Source organism: Vombatus ursinus, unplaced genomic scaffold (genome assembly GCF_900497805.2).
Source record: "Vombatus ursinus unplaced genomic scaffold, bare-nosed wombat genome assembly UNPS02014799.1, whole genome shotgun sequence".
In the NCBI taxonomy this organism is placed as follows: Eukaryota; Metazoa; Chordata; class Mammalia; order Diprotodontia; family Vombatidae; genus Vombatus; species Vombatus ursinus.
Window position 1 is genome coordinate 29,330,444 of NW_020954577.1, and position 14,657 is coordinate 29,345,100.

A 14,657-nucleotide genomic window follows, 5' to 3' on the forward strand; every position below is an offset into this window, starting at 1 on the left:
AGATCACTCTGAGCCTGCCCACATACCCCTTCAAAAAGCTCAAAACCTCCTTGGGAGATAGCTTCAAACAAGAACCCCACCACCATTACCAATGTCAGGAGAATATCTTAAACTCTTTTATAATTTGAATGGCAATTCACTCCTGCAGGCAGCTGTAACCCAGCCTCCTTCTCCTGAGCACACAGCTGTCATCTCTTCAAAGTGCATTATTCATTAAAATGTGAGTTGGTCTTTCACAAACCACATCACAAAAAAAGGTACCTGACAACACGGATGTTAAACTAACTAAAACTTCAGGCACTGCCACCTTTCTTAGGTGTAAATTAGTCCCCTGAGTGAATAATGAAGGCAACGATTGGATAGGATGAAGAATGATAGGCCACATCTCCGGGAGACCTTCAAAAGTCTAAATCTCAGAAGTTCCTGAGAGAAGTAATAGCTGCCCTCTGAGGACCCAGGAGCCTAGGAGAGAGATTCAAAGAGAACCACACTCTTGCTGGGATGAGAAAACCAGGGAGTTGGAAGAAAAGAGGCCTAGGCAGATGCAACCACCGTAAAGAAAGGGGACAGACCTCTGGGAGCATGGTTGCTCGTGCAAACCAGGCATAAGGTGTGTTGGGACAGAAGCTACTGTGGCTGAAATCCTCCCACCCGTACTTCAGACCCCCTGGATCTCCTTTGGAACAGAAAATCTTTTCCCTCTATGCACAAGAAAATCTGTATACTTTTCTTCTTTTCAAGTGTTTGCTTGGTCTTTTAAAAACGTAAAGCAAGCAGCCAGAAAAACAATTCAAATATTGTGAAGCCACAGTCAGGATAACACAAGATTTAGTGGCTTCTGCGGTTAAAAGATTAAGTTAAACTGTTTACATTCCTATTTGGGAAGATGAAACATGTAACTCCTAAGAACTTTATCATTTTTAAGGCTGTTAGAAAGAATCCACACAGACAAAAGGCATGAGTATGAGTCGATTAAGTTGAAATGATCTCAAAAAAAAAAATGAAGGGGTAAGAAAGAGGGATGCATTGGGAGAAGGAGGAAGTGAGCAGTAGAATGGGGAAATTTTTCTCACATAAAGAAGCACACATGGCAGAGCTTTTATAGTGAAGTGAAAAATGGGGAGGGAATAGTAAATAATGTTTGAACTTTACTCTCATCAGAATTGGTTCAAAGAGGAAAGAATATATGTAGACACTCAGTTGGGTAGAGAAATCTATCTTACCCAATAGGCAAATAGGATGGGAAGGGGATAAGATATGTGGGGGGAGGTCATAAAAAGCAGGGTGGATTAAGGGAGATAGTGATCAGATGAGAAACTTCTGAGGAGGGACAAGATAAGAAAAGAGAGAAGGATGAAAAGAAAATAAGGTGGAAGAAAATACACAGTTAGTAATCATAACTGTGAATGCAAATGCAATGAGCTCACCCATAAAACAGAAGCAGATAGCAGAAAGAATGATAAACAAGAATCCAACAATATGTTGTTTACATGAGACATACTTGAAACAGAAAGATACACACAGAGTTAAAATAAAGGACTGGAGCAGAAGCCAATATGCTTCAGCTGAAGGGAAGAAAAAAAGCAGGGGTAGCAATCACGATCCCAAAGCAAAAGCAAAAATGAAAAATGACCTAATTAAAAAGGATAAGCTGGGAAACTACATTTTGCTAATATATATATATAATATATATATATACACATACATATATATATGTACATATGCCATAGACAATGAAGTAATATCAAAAGTTTTACAGCAAGTTTTTCTGAGAGAGAACTGAATCAAATTTATAAAAGTTATAAAAGTATAATTTGTAATTCATAAAAATAAGAGTATTACCCAATAGATAAATGAACAGGATATGAACAGGCAGTTTTCAGAAGAAGAAATCAAAGCTATCCATAGTCATATGGAAAAAATTGCTCTAAATCACTATTGATTAAAAAAATGCAAATTAAAACAACTCTGAAGTACCACCTCACACCTATCAGAAGTGACAAGGGCTGGAGGAGATAAGGGAAAATAGGTACACTAATAAATTGTTGGTGGAATTCTGAATTGGTTTGACTATTCTGCAGAACAATCTGGGACTATGCCCAAAGGGTGTAAAACCATGCATAGCCATTGACCAAGCAATACCACTACTAGGTCAGTACCCCAAAGAGAACAAAGAAAAAGGAAAAGGGCCTTTATGTACAAAAATATTGAAATAATCTCTTTTTGTGATGGCAAAGGATTGGAAATAAAGTGAATGTCCATCAATTGGGAAATGGCTGAACAAGTTGTGACATATGATTGTGATGAAGTATTATTGTGCTATAAGTAATGACACATGGTTTCAGAAAAAAAACAAAAAAACATGAGAAGATTTGTATGAACTGATGCAGAGTGAGGTGAGATGAGCCAGGAGATCATTGCGCATAGTGGAAGCAATGTTGTAATTATGATCAACTGTGAAACACTTAATTACTTTGGTCAGTGCAATGACACTGGACAGTTCCAAAGGACTCATGATGAGAGGGTACTGTTCACCTTGAGAAAGAGAACTGGTGAACTCTGAGTGCAAATTGAATTGTGGTTTTCTCGCTCTGTTACTATTATTATTTTATTTCTGCTTTACGGTTGATATGGAAATGTGTTCTCATGATTTCACATGTAAGGTTGATATCATTTTGCTTGCCTTATCACTGTTTTGGGGGGAGGGGAGTAGAGGAGGAAGAGAATTTGAAACTCAAAATTTAAAAAGAAGAGATAAATAAATAATAAATTTTTAAAAATAAGTAAAATGACACTGCTCAGGAGATATATTGGTATTGGCTGAAGAGGTTCAGTCATACTTTGTGGGGTCTGAATAAAATAGCAGACAAGATTGGAACCGCACATCCCAATGTCTATCTAGTAAGAGGTGGAAGCAAACTCAGCCAAGATCTTGAGAGAAACTGGTCAGGGGAAGAGGTTCAGAGACTAGCTGCATCTCCTCCTCCCCAAATTGACCAGATGGAAAAACCTCTGAATCTTGAAAGGCTGGAGGACCTGACCTTCTCATCTGCATCATAGCCACTGAAGACAATTGTCTGTTAAGGACAGGAGCTGAGGGCAAATTATACACATTAAAGAAAGGTACCTTCAGGACTCTATAGGGAGCCAGCAGAAAGTTAAAAATGCCTAAGGGAAACTGCATGAAGGCTCCATGAAGGGGAGAAAAGGACCAGCAAAAGAATTTCCAGGCACTGAACTACACAGCCCTCCACGCCCCACCCAACTCTACGTGTTCTCTAAGCTTGATCCCACCTTCCCCCGACTTTGAGAATACTTGTGAAAGCATATGCTCCCAGTTTTAAGGGATGTTTTATACCAACTGCTCTTATTATACCATCTTAGTAAAACCAAATTGACTAGCCGGTTAATTGACATCAACTGATAACCAGTAAGAGAGGCCTATCAATAGGGGCTCACGAGTGAAAGCATTAGAAAGATACCCCCAACCCCTCAGTGTTCCTAGAACTCTGAGAGGAAAAGTAGTGGCTGCTCTTGGACTATCCAGCCTGCCAGTATCAGTACAGGTTGGGGGAGTGGTTCCAAAGCATCTGCTACAGAGACAAATGTTAACCATTGGGAGTATTTATTGTGAATACAGATGGGAAGAGATAAGTGAGAATAGAAGCAGACCAAGAGAAGAGAGAGAGAGAGATCTAACACTGAGAAGCGCTATCTCTGGCTAGGGCCTCAGTGGTAACAAAAAGATGACTGAGAAAACCCATCTGGGCAACAAGTCAGTAGTAGGATGAGGGCCAGATAGGAATGGCTGAACAGCCATCACTCCTACAAAATGATAAGCAGTAACTGCACATCTCATCTTTGGGAAAGAAATAAGAGCTAAGTGCAATTGCCCATGGTGGCTTCCAAGTTTAAAATAAGATTTTTGGCAACATAATAGTGAAAAAAGCATGACAAACGTGCATGTGTGCTTGTTCATTCAAGAATCATCTGTTAAGCACTTACTACAGATAACATACATTAATTCTTAGTACCTCTGGAGATCATATGGTTTATTAAAATTGACTAGTTAAATTCTAAAGTTAATACCCCTCTTCATGTTCTCCCTCTGGAAGTGATACTAAAAAGCAAACAAAGAAGTCAAAATATGATGGTAGAAGGGGGAAGGAGAGAAATAAAATCCCTGGATAATCTACAAACCAAAATCATAATTTTCTGAATATTCTAGAGTCGACTGCACCATAATTTAAAGGCTGTTAATGAAGTCATAAATTTTCAAACTTAGTTAAATATTTTAGGCCAAAGAATTTTTTAAAAGTTCATTTTCAATTTCATAAAAGCAAATCAACCTATACATCTTGCCCTTAAAATTGGCCAATGAATGTCACAAAGTATAGGAACAACAATACATCCTTGAAATGGTCTACACATATTTCATTCTATTGGCTGTGACATTAGCTTCTGGGGAGTTCATCACACTGACCTTTAAGGGAAAAATAAAAAATCATTCTCTGCCCTTATATAATTGCTCAGAGCTGTTTAAGAATACTTGGGCATTTATCAATGTGTCTGTGAATGAGCTAATGTTCCTTTTTGGCATTTTCTCAAACTGTTTAAAGCGAAACTAATAAAATTAGAACTTGTGACCTAACCCAATGTGCTTAGAACAGTTTGTAGAGCAAGAAAACACACAGATGTTTAAAAAAATAGTCTGCATTGCTGTTTCCCCCTAAAAGCTGCTGCTGAATAGAAAGTCGCTTAAAAGGATGTGCATGAATGAAGGAATAAAACTATATTTTTAAGTATTTACTATATGCCAAGAATCAGGGGCTACAAATACAAAAGCAAAGACAGTCCCTGCCCTCTAAGAGCTTATATTTAATGGTGGTGACCACACACTGGTGAGCTCAGCCTCAGGGATGATGGAAAGGCCAGTGAATCCTAAGGGCTCAGTAGCACATCAGACATCAAGGCCCAGGGCTCCTTAGAGCTGATGGACAGATCAGATGACAGCACCCAGAGACCTAGAAGGGTTAGTGGCAGGTGTGTGGTCAGGCCCAGATGACTTAAGACAGCAATGGCAGGACAGATGGTAATGCCTGGTGGTCCTCCATCCTATTAAAAGGCATACAGTTGGTGACTCCCAGACCTTTCTTCAATAAACTAGGTCTTGACAGCCATTTGAACAACCCTTGTGTGTCTCAACCAGAAAGGGCTGAAAAATGTTCTGATTTAGCCCAAGGGCATATAGGCCTAGGGTGGTCTCCAGCTTCAGGAGCAGCAACACGTCCCCAGAGGAAAAAGAAGCAGCTGTAGCCACAGCAGCAGATGACATCTTACACAGAAGATGGCTGCAGAGATTGAGCAGAGGAAGAGGAAGAGAAGAAGGGAATCACCAATGACAGAGCCCAGAAGCATGCAGGCAGGGCTGGGCAGGAGGAGGCAGAGCTTAGAGAACGCAGGTCTGAAAGGTGCTCCAGCCACGACACAGCCCTTTCTCAAATCAGAGTGTCAGTGCCCATTCCCATGTTTGTATGGGTGTGGGGAGGGGGAAGAAGAGATGAGGGCGGCAAACAGATGCTGACAGTAAGTCTATTGCTTCATTTTCTTTTTTATTTACTTTGCTGTTATGTCCTTGTCGAATCTTTCCAATTTAATTTAACAAATAGTAATTAAATGCCTACCATGTAGAAAGCATCTTGCTAAATCCTAGAGACACAAAGTCAGAAATAAAACAGCCTCTGCCTTCAAGGAGCTGACATTCTACTGGAGAGAATCCAACATGTACTCTGATAAGCAAATTCAAGGGCACCTGAGAACATAAAAAGCACCGGCCACTAAGCTTAAGTTATTGGAGACATCTTCCCATAGCTCTTCCAAAAGTTTTCATTTTTGTCTGCTGCCATCTTTGCCAATTTGATGGGCATGAGGTGAAACTTCAGGACTGTTTTAATTTGCATTTCTCTTATCATTGGTGATTTGGAGCCTTTTTTAAAATTTCTTATTTATCAGGAGTTTTTCATCTCTTTTGTTTCCTGGATCCTTTTGCCAGTCTGGTAAAAGGTCTGTGGACCCTTTCTCAGAAAAATGTTTCTAAGGACATAAATTAAACATGACCAGTCTTATCTCTGAAAGAGAGAAGGAACATTAACCCCTGGTAAACAGTAACTTAGTTGACTAATTAATTATTAAGAGTTTTCTACTATGTGTCAAGCACTATGCTAAGCGCTAGGGATAACGAAAGAGGCAAAAGATAGTCTTTGCCCTCAACGAGCTTACAATCTAATGGAAGAGACAACAAGCATAAATATATACAAAGCAAGCTCTACACAGGATAAATAGGAAATCATTAACAGAGGGAAGGCTTCCTTGACTAGAAAGGCAAAAACTCACAGCATGGGTATGCTATTATCATACATATATGGTTAATAGAATTAGTCCAATAATACAACTGCTACCCTCTACAGTAAATTATTGTTATTATTTTATAGTCTTTCTAATGACATGGATAAGAATTCTGGTAGAGGAGGAGGAAAGGGCTTCAGAGCTGCATCAGCAGCAAGAACGAGTAGCCTGCAAAGATTAAATCACAGGTCCATCAAAATTTCCTGAAAATTAGCGACCCATGCATGGTGTCTGGATGTGGATTCCTCTATTAAACAGAATATTTAATTTAATTAACCAGCACACCACATAACAGGCTAAGTGCAGAGTTATTCCTCAAAGCATAGGCACCCACCACATACACATAGGTATACACAGAATTGGTCCTTAGAAATGAGTAGTTTTGAGAGCATCCTTCGGGTTTTCTGTCAGGAGGATTTCTTGGTCATTTGAAATCAAAAGATCCTTTTGTTCAGGCAGGTTCTCCCCAAATACTTCAGAAGGCAAAAAGAGGCACCTAAACAGACTATTAATGGCTCTTTGTCCTCGACATCTTCCCCTTGGACAGCTCTACCTTGATGTCTTATCCACAACTCATACTCAACATATCTAAAGCAGGACTCATTATATTTCCCCCAAAACCCATCATTCCTCCAAACTTTGCTATTTCTCTTCAGTGGGCACCGCCATTCTTCCAGTTATCTAGCTTCAAAATCTCTGAGTCATCCTTGACTATCCTTTTCTCTCACTGTCCACATTAACAGCCAAGTCACCCCCATCTCTCACATCCACCACCTTCTCTCTAGGTCACCCTACTTCTTACCACCCTACTTCAGGTTCTTATGACCTTTCACTTGGACTGCTACAAGAGCTTAGTCTCCTAGCTTCCAGTTTCTCCCCTTACCACCCCAACCTGGACACAGCCGCCAAAATATTTTTCCTAAAACACAAATGTGACCATGCAAGTCATGGCCATGCACAAAAATCTGGACTTCTCAAATAAAATACAAACCACCCAACCAGGCACCTAAAGCTTTTACAACCTGATTCCACTATGTCCAAGTTTATTTCCTATCTCTCCCCTTCTGTACACTCTACACTTCAGTCACTTTGACCTATTTACTATTCTCCAAACCCTCAACCTTATCTCCTATCTCTGTACCTTTACTGACAAGCCTGAAAAACACTCCTGCTCCCCCTCCTATCTCTTAGAAATCCTAGCTTTCTTCAAGGCTCAGTTCAAGTGTCTCCTTCTAAGTGAAGCCTGTCTTGACTGACTGCTGTTAGTGTTCTCCCTCCTTAAATTACTTTACAGTTAATTTGTGTATTTGTATATATAATTTGCATGATATGTATTTGTTATGCTAACTAATACTAAATATATAACTAACACTAATTCCAATAATAGAATATTGAAATTTATCTCCTATAAATCAATTGCTAGAACAAGGAGACCAAAAGAACGGAGACACCAATTCACCCGCTCAGGAAACAAGCAATTGATCTTCTTGACAAGTAGAGAAATATGGCAGCCAAGGGCAGTGTGGGTTTAAAATTTAAAGTCATTTGTAAAATTTTACAGAGAATAATAATGAAAGGTTATAAACAGTATCACTTTATAAAAAAGAGAGCAACAGTAGTGGGGAAAGTAAGTCTAAAGAAAGCTCAACAAGAGATCCAACTAATGTGGTTTATGAATGTAATGAAATACTATTGTGCTATAAGAAATGATGAGCAGACTTCAGAAAAACCTGGAAGGACTTCTATGAACGGATGCTGAATGAAATGAACAGAACCAGGAGATCACTGTACACAGTAATAGCTACATTATGTTATGACTGACTTTGATAGACTTAGCTCTTCCCAGCGACACAAGAATCTAAGACAACTCCAAAAGTCTCATGAAGGAAAATGCCATCCACATTCAGAGAAAGAACTATGGAGTCTGAATGCAGATCAAAGCACATTATTTGCCCTTTTTTGTTCTGTTTTGTTTTGTTTCTTCTTTCTTGTGGTTCCTCCTATTGGTTCTGATTCTTCTTTACAACATGTCTAATGTGAAAATGTTTAATAAGAATGCACATGTAGAGCCTATATCAGATTGCATGCCATCTTGGGGAGGGGGAAGGAAAGGGAGGTGAAGAAAATTTAAAACTCAAAAGCTTATAGAAGTGCATGTTGAAAACTAAAAATAAATAAATTAATTTAAACATTAAAAAAAGAGATTCAACTAAGCAAACTCATCCTAAGTGCATCTAAGGATAAAATGGGAAGGAAAACAAATAGGCAGGAAAAAGGAAAGGAGGTTAAAAAATGTATACCAAACTCACTTCACCTTCAAAGACTACAGGACCATTTTATTTGGACTATGACATTCAGTCCCAGATGAAGAGAAAGAAGAAATAGCAATGAAACGAGCAAAGATGGGGGAAATAGATGCATTACACCATGTACACACAAATATCAGTTCTAGAGTTGAGACAATTTTGAGGGCATCAATTAAGGCACATGGAGGAGAAGACAGCTAGGCTAGAGAGAAAAATCTCAGACATTACTATTATCTAAAAACATGGCTGAGAGAATGTCCCTAACTCTCAACTGATGTGTCTACTTTCTCATCTATGCAAAATTTTCTTGAGAATAATTTACACATGCATCCCAGGCATCCTTGATACACATATTACAAAGAAACAGATAGAAGTTCACTCGGAATATTCCACATCATTTCTGCAATCACACAATTGACTAAAAGGTGTAGAGAATACAGGTACTTATTTGCTGATTATTTATTGGGGGGGGGTGAGAAAGCATTCCATTCAGTCGAGCAAAATATTCTAACAAGGTGTCTCCCATGCCAAAATCACACAAAAGACTTTGAAAGATGTAACAACAGACAAAACTTTGTTTAATGATCCCCCGACTACATCTAGCAGGGTATAAAATAAGGAGATGCGCTTATTAAAGGCGTTCAGTACTCTCGTGGAGGTAGTTTAGAACAGAGTCCAAGTTGAAGAGAGATACCCTAAAGTGACAGGGTCCTCTGGATGCTTCTATTTGCAGGGAACATTGTGCTGATGGCATTAAGGCCCAGAAAATTCCAATCCTCTTAAGATCCATAAGCCTTCAAGAGTTTTGTGTTACTAAAGAGACAGTAAAAAATATACAGGTAAATAATGCCTAATATCCCAATTGTGATATGAAGATGGTAATGCCCTCCCTCCTTAAATTATTTTGCTGTTACCTTATATATGTTTTGTTGCATGTCATAACTAACACTAATTTCAATAATAATAGAATACGGACATTTATCTTTTGTAAATATATTGCTAGAGCAAGGGGACAAAAAGAATCGAGATAACAACTCAGCTAACAAACACTTGCTCCGGAGAACCTTCAGTGCTCACCTATCATTATAAGAACATTACAAACAGACAGTGAGCTGGGCCAAGAATTCTAGGAAAGAGGATGGATTACTTTGGAAAGTTGTCCTTTTAATGACCCCAAGCTTTTCCCTGAAACAAAGGCCCCATCTTTTTAACACCAATATGGTTTGGGTTGGACACAGTGGCACAATGGATAGAATGCTGCGTCTGGATTCAGTAAAACTCCTCTTCATGAGTTCAAATCTAGCCATCAATCACTTACTACCTGTGTGACCCTGGGCAATCACTTAACCCTGTTTGCCTCAGTTTCCTCATCTGTAAAATGAGCTGGAGAAGGCAATGGCAAACCACTCCAGTATTTTTGCCAAGAAAACCCCAAATGGAGTCATGAAGAGTCAGACACAACTGAAAAACGTCTGTTTTTGGTGCTGTATAATGACACATAATTAAGAACAAAAGCCTCAGGAGAAATGAAGGTCTTTGGGAAGTTCTGTTTTCCAGGAATGTTAGGCCAAAATTCCTTATAAAAGCTTCACATGCCCTGAAGTCCAAAGGAGATGCAATTCTGGAGATCAAAGCAGTGAGCACTGCTCCAATATTGACTGACATCATGGGTAAATCACTTAACCTCTCAGTTTCCTTAGCTGCAAAATGGGGATAATCTCATCATTAGTATTCCCCTCTCAGTGGATGCTATGAGGATCCAGGGAGACAATATATATGTAAAGTGTTTTGCAGACCTTAAAGTCTTACGTAATAATAATAGCTAGCATTTATATAGTGCTTTAAGGTTTGCAAAGAATTTGATACGTTATATCATTGGATCATCATAGCAAACCTGGGAGTGAGGTACTATTATCATCCCCATTTTACAAGTGAGGAAACTGAGGCAAGCAGAGGTTTAAGTGACTTACCCAGGATCACACAGTTAACAAGTATCTGAGGTCACATTTGAACTCAGGTCTTCTTGATTTGAAGTCTAGCATTCTATCCACTGTACCATCTAGCTGCCTACATATAAATGTCAGCTATCATTATATACCAATGAGCACTTCCATGTTTTTTAATGGTATTTGAACTTGATCTTATGAAAATATTTCCATCTAGGAGACGGATTAGGGGATGGAGGGGGGCCACAAAGAACAAATAAAAATGCTAGAAATTAGCAAGCAAAAAAATTGATATAATTTAACCAGCAGATAACTAAGAGAAAGGGTGTTTTGCATTAAACCAGAGAAACAAGATAAATATCTGGGTTCCTCACTGAATGGGAAGCCGGTCTGAGATGCAGTCAGAGAATGTGGATTTGAAGTTATGCTCTCCTCATAACCCCTTGTGCAACCTTGAACAGGTCACTTTTCCTCTCTAGAGCTATTTGCTGGTCTGTAAAAATGACGGGATCAGAGGAGACAGTTTCTAAGAGCCCTCCCAAATCTAATGCCAGGCTCCTGTGAAATGTGCATTCTACATGTTCTCATTCTTTTTCCAAGTGCCATTAAAATAGAGATAAACAGCTCTCACAAATACAGTCAGTTCTGCTATCAGGACATATGGGTTCTTTCACATCGCGCCATGCAAAGCGGCTCAATAAAATCCACAGGGAGAAATAGGATGAGGGAGGAGCATGATCCTCAAAGCCTTCATCAGAGACACATTAAAAAAAAAAAAAAAGATTGGCACCTAATCAAAACAGTAGCACAGTTTTATACATATTAAAAGGTTAAGAGATAGATAAATACTATAATAAATAGAGGCTACTTCTGTCCACAGTCCCAGGCTGCTGCTCCATCTGGGGCTGGGGTTTAAGGACCAGTCTCTCTCTGCCCTTCAGCTCCAATGCACCAGAAAACATCAATAAATATGGCACTTACCTTGAAAAAGACCTGAAATCTGCTGGGGGAAGTGGGCATTGCGAGGGTCGGAGCTTGTGCGTGACTCCTGTGAAGCCGGATGTTTTCTACATTTTTGCGGTTTCTCTCAGAAGGAAAAGCGAACTCAAAATCGAGTTATGCTTAACTCGTTCCTTAATACATCAATTGCATTGGAACAAACTCGAGTTTTCTAGACAAGAATTTGTAGCCACACTGTACAAACTGATGGGTAAGTTACCGCACTGCGACTGTCACATTGAGGCATGTAGGTGGTTCCCTGGATGGAGCCAGGAACACCTTAATTAAAATTCTGCCGCACTTACAAACTGTGCAACCCTGGGCAAGTCACTTAAAGCTACCTGCCTCAGTTACCTCAGCTGTAAAATGGGGATAATTATTGCACCTGGCTCATCCTGAGGATAAAATGAGATATCTGTTAAGTGCTTCGCAAACCTTAAAGCCTATACAAATAATGCGCTAATATCTCAAAGGGATCGGTTTTTTGCTCTCTTCCTTTTCAAGTTTCCGAGGCAAGGGCCTAAGAGATAAAGTTGGGGACCAGGCGTGGGAAGAACCTGGGTTTCAAAGCCAAGCGCTCTGGCCTCAGTCACTGTCGGGGGGAAGGAGGAAAAGAAACCACAGTGTTGCGGTCAATCAGCAAGTATTTATTAGGCGTCTGCTGTGTAGCGGGAGCGGCGTTCTGCCAAGCTCCTGGCCTCGCACGCTCTTGGGGGCGGGGTCACACAGTCTGGAGCACATGGGAACTTCTACTCTACATCTGGGAAACCAGCACTCGGGAGACACGCGTCCCTCGCCTCCCCACGTTTGCGCCTGCGCGGCACAACAGGTGGCGCTTCCAAAGGGCGGGGCCCGCGGGCACCTCCTCCGCTGACGGTTCGCCTGCGCATGCGCTTACGCGGGCGGCGTGACAGGTGTGCGCGAGGCGCAGCTAGCGTCGTCACGAGGAAGTTGTGAGGCCGCGCTGGGCCGGGCCGGTCGAGGCGTGGCCCGGGGGTGGCGCCGCCGCTGTCTCGTCATCGCTGGGAGATGATCGGGAAGCGACGTCCGGGAGGAGGAGGAGGAGGAGGAGGAGGAGCCGGAGCCGGAGCCGAAGCCGGAGCCGGAGCCGAAGCCGAAAGTGAACTGGGTCGCTCTCTCGGGCTCGTCGGGGGGCGTCTGTGAGCGCGAGGCGCGGCGGGGGGCCGAGCCGGAAGTCGCGTCCTCCCCTGCCTCTGCGGGGGGCCATGGACGCCGCGGCGTTGGAGCGGGACGCGGTGCACTTCGCTCAGCTGGCAGTGCAGAGGGACCAGGGAGGCCGCTACCAGGAGGCGGTGTTCTACTACAAGGTGCGGGCAGGGGCGGGGCGGCGCGGCGCGGGGGGCGGGGACCCCCTCCGGCCTTTGCTTCCCACCCCCCCCCGAAGCGTCCCCACCAGACCCCGGAGTGCCCCGCCCCCGGGAGCGCAGACCGGCCCACCTTGGGCGGCTTGGGGCTCTCTGAATTGGTGGGGACCGAGCTAGATGGAGGAGGCTGAATTGTAGCCGGTAGTTGAGTGACGTTTTGGGGCGATGGAGAGTTGAGCTCCACCGACATCACCTTAGAGCGGCCCCTGCCCCACATGCCTGCCTCTGCGCGGAGACCCCTCCCCAGGCTGCCGCCTGGACCCTGGACGCGCGTTCCCATCGCCTCCGCTTTGAGAGCGCTTTAATCGCCCCCCGGGCTGCTCCTGGGGGGACCGAGGGAATGCAGTGAGAAAGAGCGTGGGGCGCACACGGACCGGGATGACTGCAGGCGGCGAGGGCTCGCTCCCACCCTCCGACTCACTGCCGGCGGTCAGAGAACTCGGTCTGCTTTCCTAAGCCCAGCAGGATCCTGTGAACGCTGGCAGTACTCGGTCCCCAGTGATGTAGCAGTTTGACAAAAGATCTCTAATTGCATTGTGCTTATTAATGAATTGAGTAGACTGAGATCGCGGATTTTTTTTTTAAGTGTAGATGCACCTTAATTCTAAGGTAGACCAGATTTAAAAATGTATATCTCAAAGTAACATTTTTGGAAGGGAGGTAATTTTCTTCTCACAAGTTTTGGTATTTAACCCACACACTTCAGGTAGTTCATTTTCCCTATTCTTTCTGTATGTGCAATGCCAGCGCCTTTGGTGTTATAATGTAACATTATTTTCACAATATTGAGAACGTTAGAATTACTAGATGCAAAAAATGGCCTGTTGAACGCAAAGAGGGCCTTCGGGTTCAGGTGCGCATCTTTTTTTGCAGTAAGCTTCTACTGTAGTTCTCACCTGCAATGACTTGTTATTGTACCAGATAGGCTCCTCTCTCGTACATGTCACAGGAACCTATCAGATCCCCTCTTCCTTTCCCATGCTTGGCAGCAGAACCACTGGCAATGTCGAGTAGCAGTGAGTACATACAGTATAATTAACCACTTAATTCGTCCATTTAATTCCCACCACAAAAATAAATTATGTAAGGTGTTCTATTTAAATTTATCTAATACAAGAAAAGGCCTCTTTAAAATGAACTGTCCTTCATTTGCTAGAAGAAAATGATGGAAATTTATCAACTAACAATATAGTTTCTTGTCATCTAAATAAGTCTATTTAGACTGTTTTTAATATTATTTTGTAGTTTGTAATAATTATGCTTAATTTCCCCATATTTTGAAAACTTGTGTATCAGATTAGGGATATTGATTAAGACAAATGATTAAACATACACATTTCTATTACTTTAAGAAAACTTATCCTATACAATCCCACACACTTAAAGAATGTACTTTGATGACAGAGAAAAGTTGAAGTTAGTAGAAAGTGAACAAAAAGCATTAGTTGACCAGATTATTATTTACTTCCTAATGGGAAAGAAATACTAAATTGAAAAATTTATTCAAATAATATAATTTTGACGGTTTAGTGAGAATGTTGAATATGGAAACATTTAAAGATATTTTAAATTGTAAGCAATGGGGTTTTTTTTGTTTTTTGTTCTTTTAAAAAACG

At 41.4% G+C, this 14,657-nt stretch overlaps 2 protein-coding genes across 2 annotated transcripts in view; one reads left to right on the plus strand and one right to left on the minus strand.

The window, feature by feature from the left end:
* Positions 1 to 11,686, minus strand: part of LOC114050605 (collagen alpha-4(VI) chain-like) — a 168,818-nt gene extending 157,132 nt beyond the window's left edge. Inside the window, exon 1 of the mRNA XM_027872430.1 lies at positions 11,639 to 11,686. The gene's annotated coding sequence lies outside the window, so the exon portion shown is untranslated. The remainder of the gene's footprint in view (positions 1 to 11,638) is intronic.
* A 1,177-nt stretch (positions 11,687 to 12,863) lies between these two features.
* CAPN7 (calpain 7) overlaps positions 12,864 to 14,657 on the plus strand; it is a 36,371-nt gene continuing 34,577 nt past the window's right edge. The window contains exon 1 of the mRNA XM_027872375.1: positions 12,864 to 12,984. Coding sequence (XP_027728176.1) covers positions 12,883 to 12,984 — 102 coding nt within the window. The 5' untranslated portion in view covers positions 12,864 to 12,882. The remainder of the gene's footprint in view (positions 12,985 to 14,657) is intronic.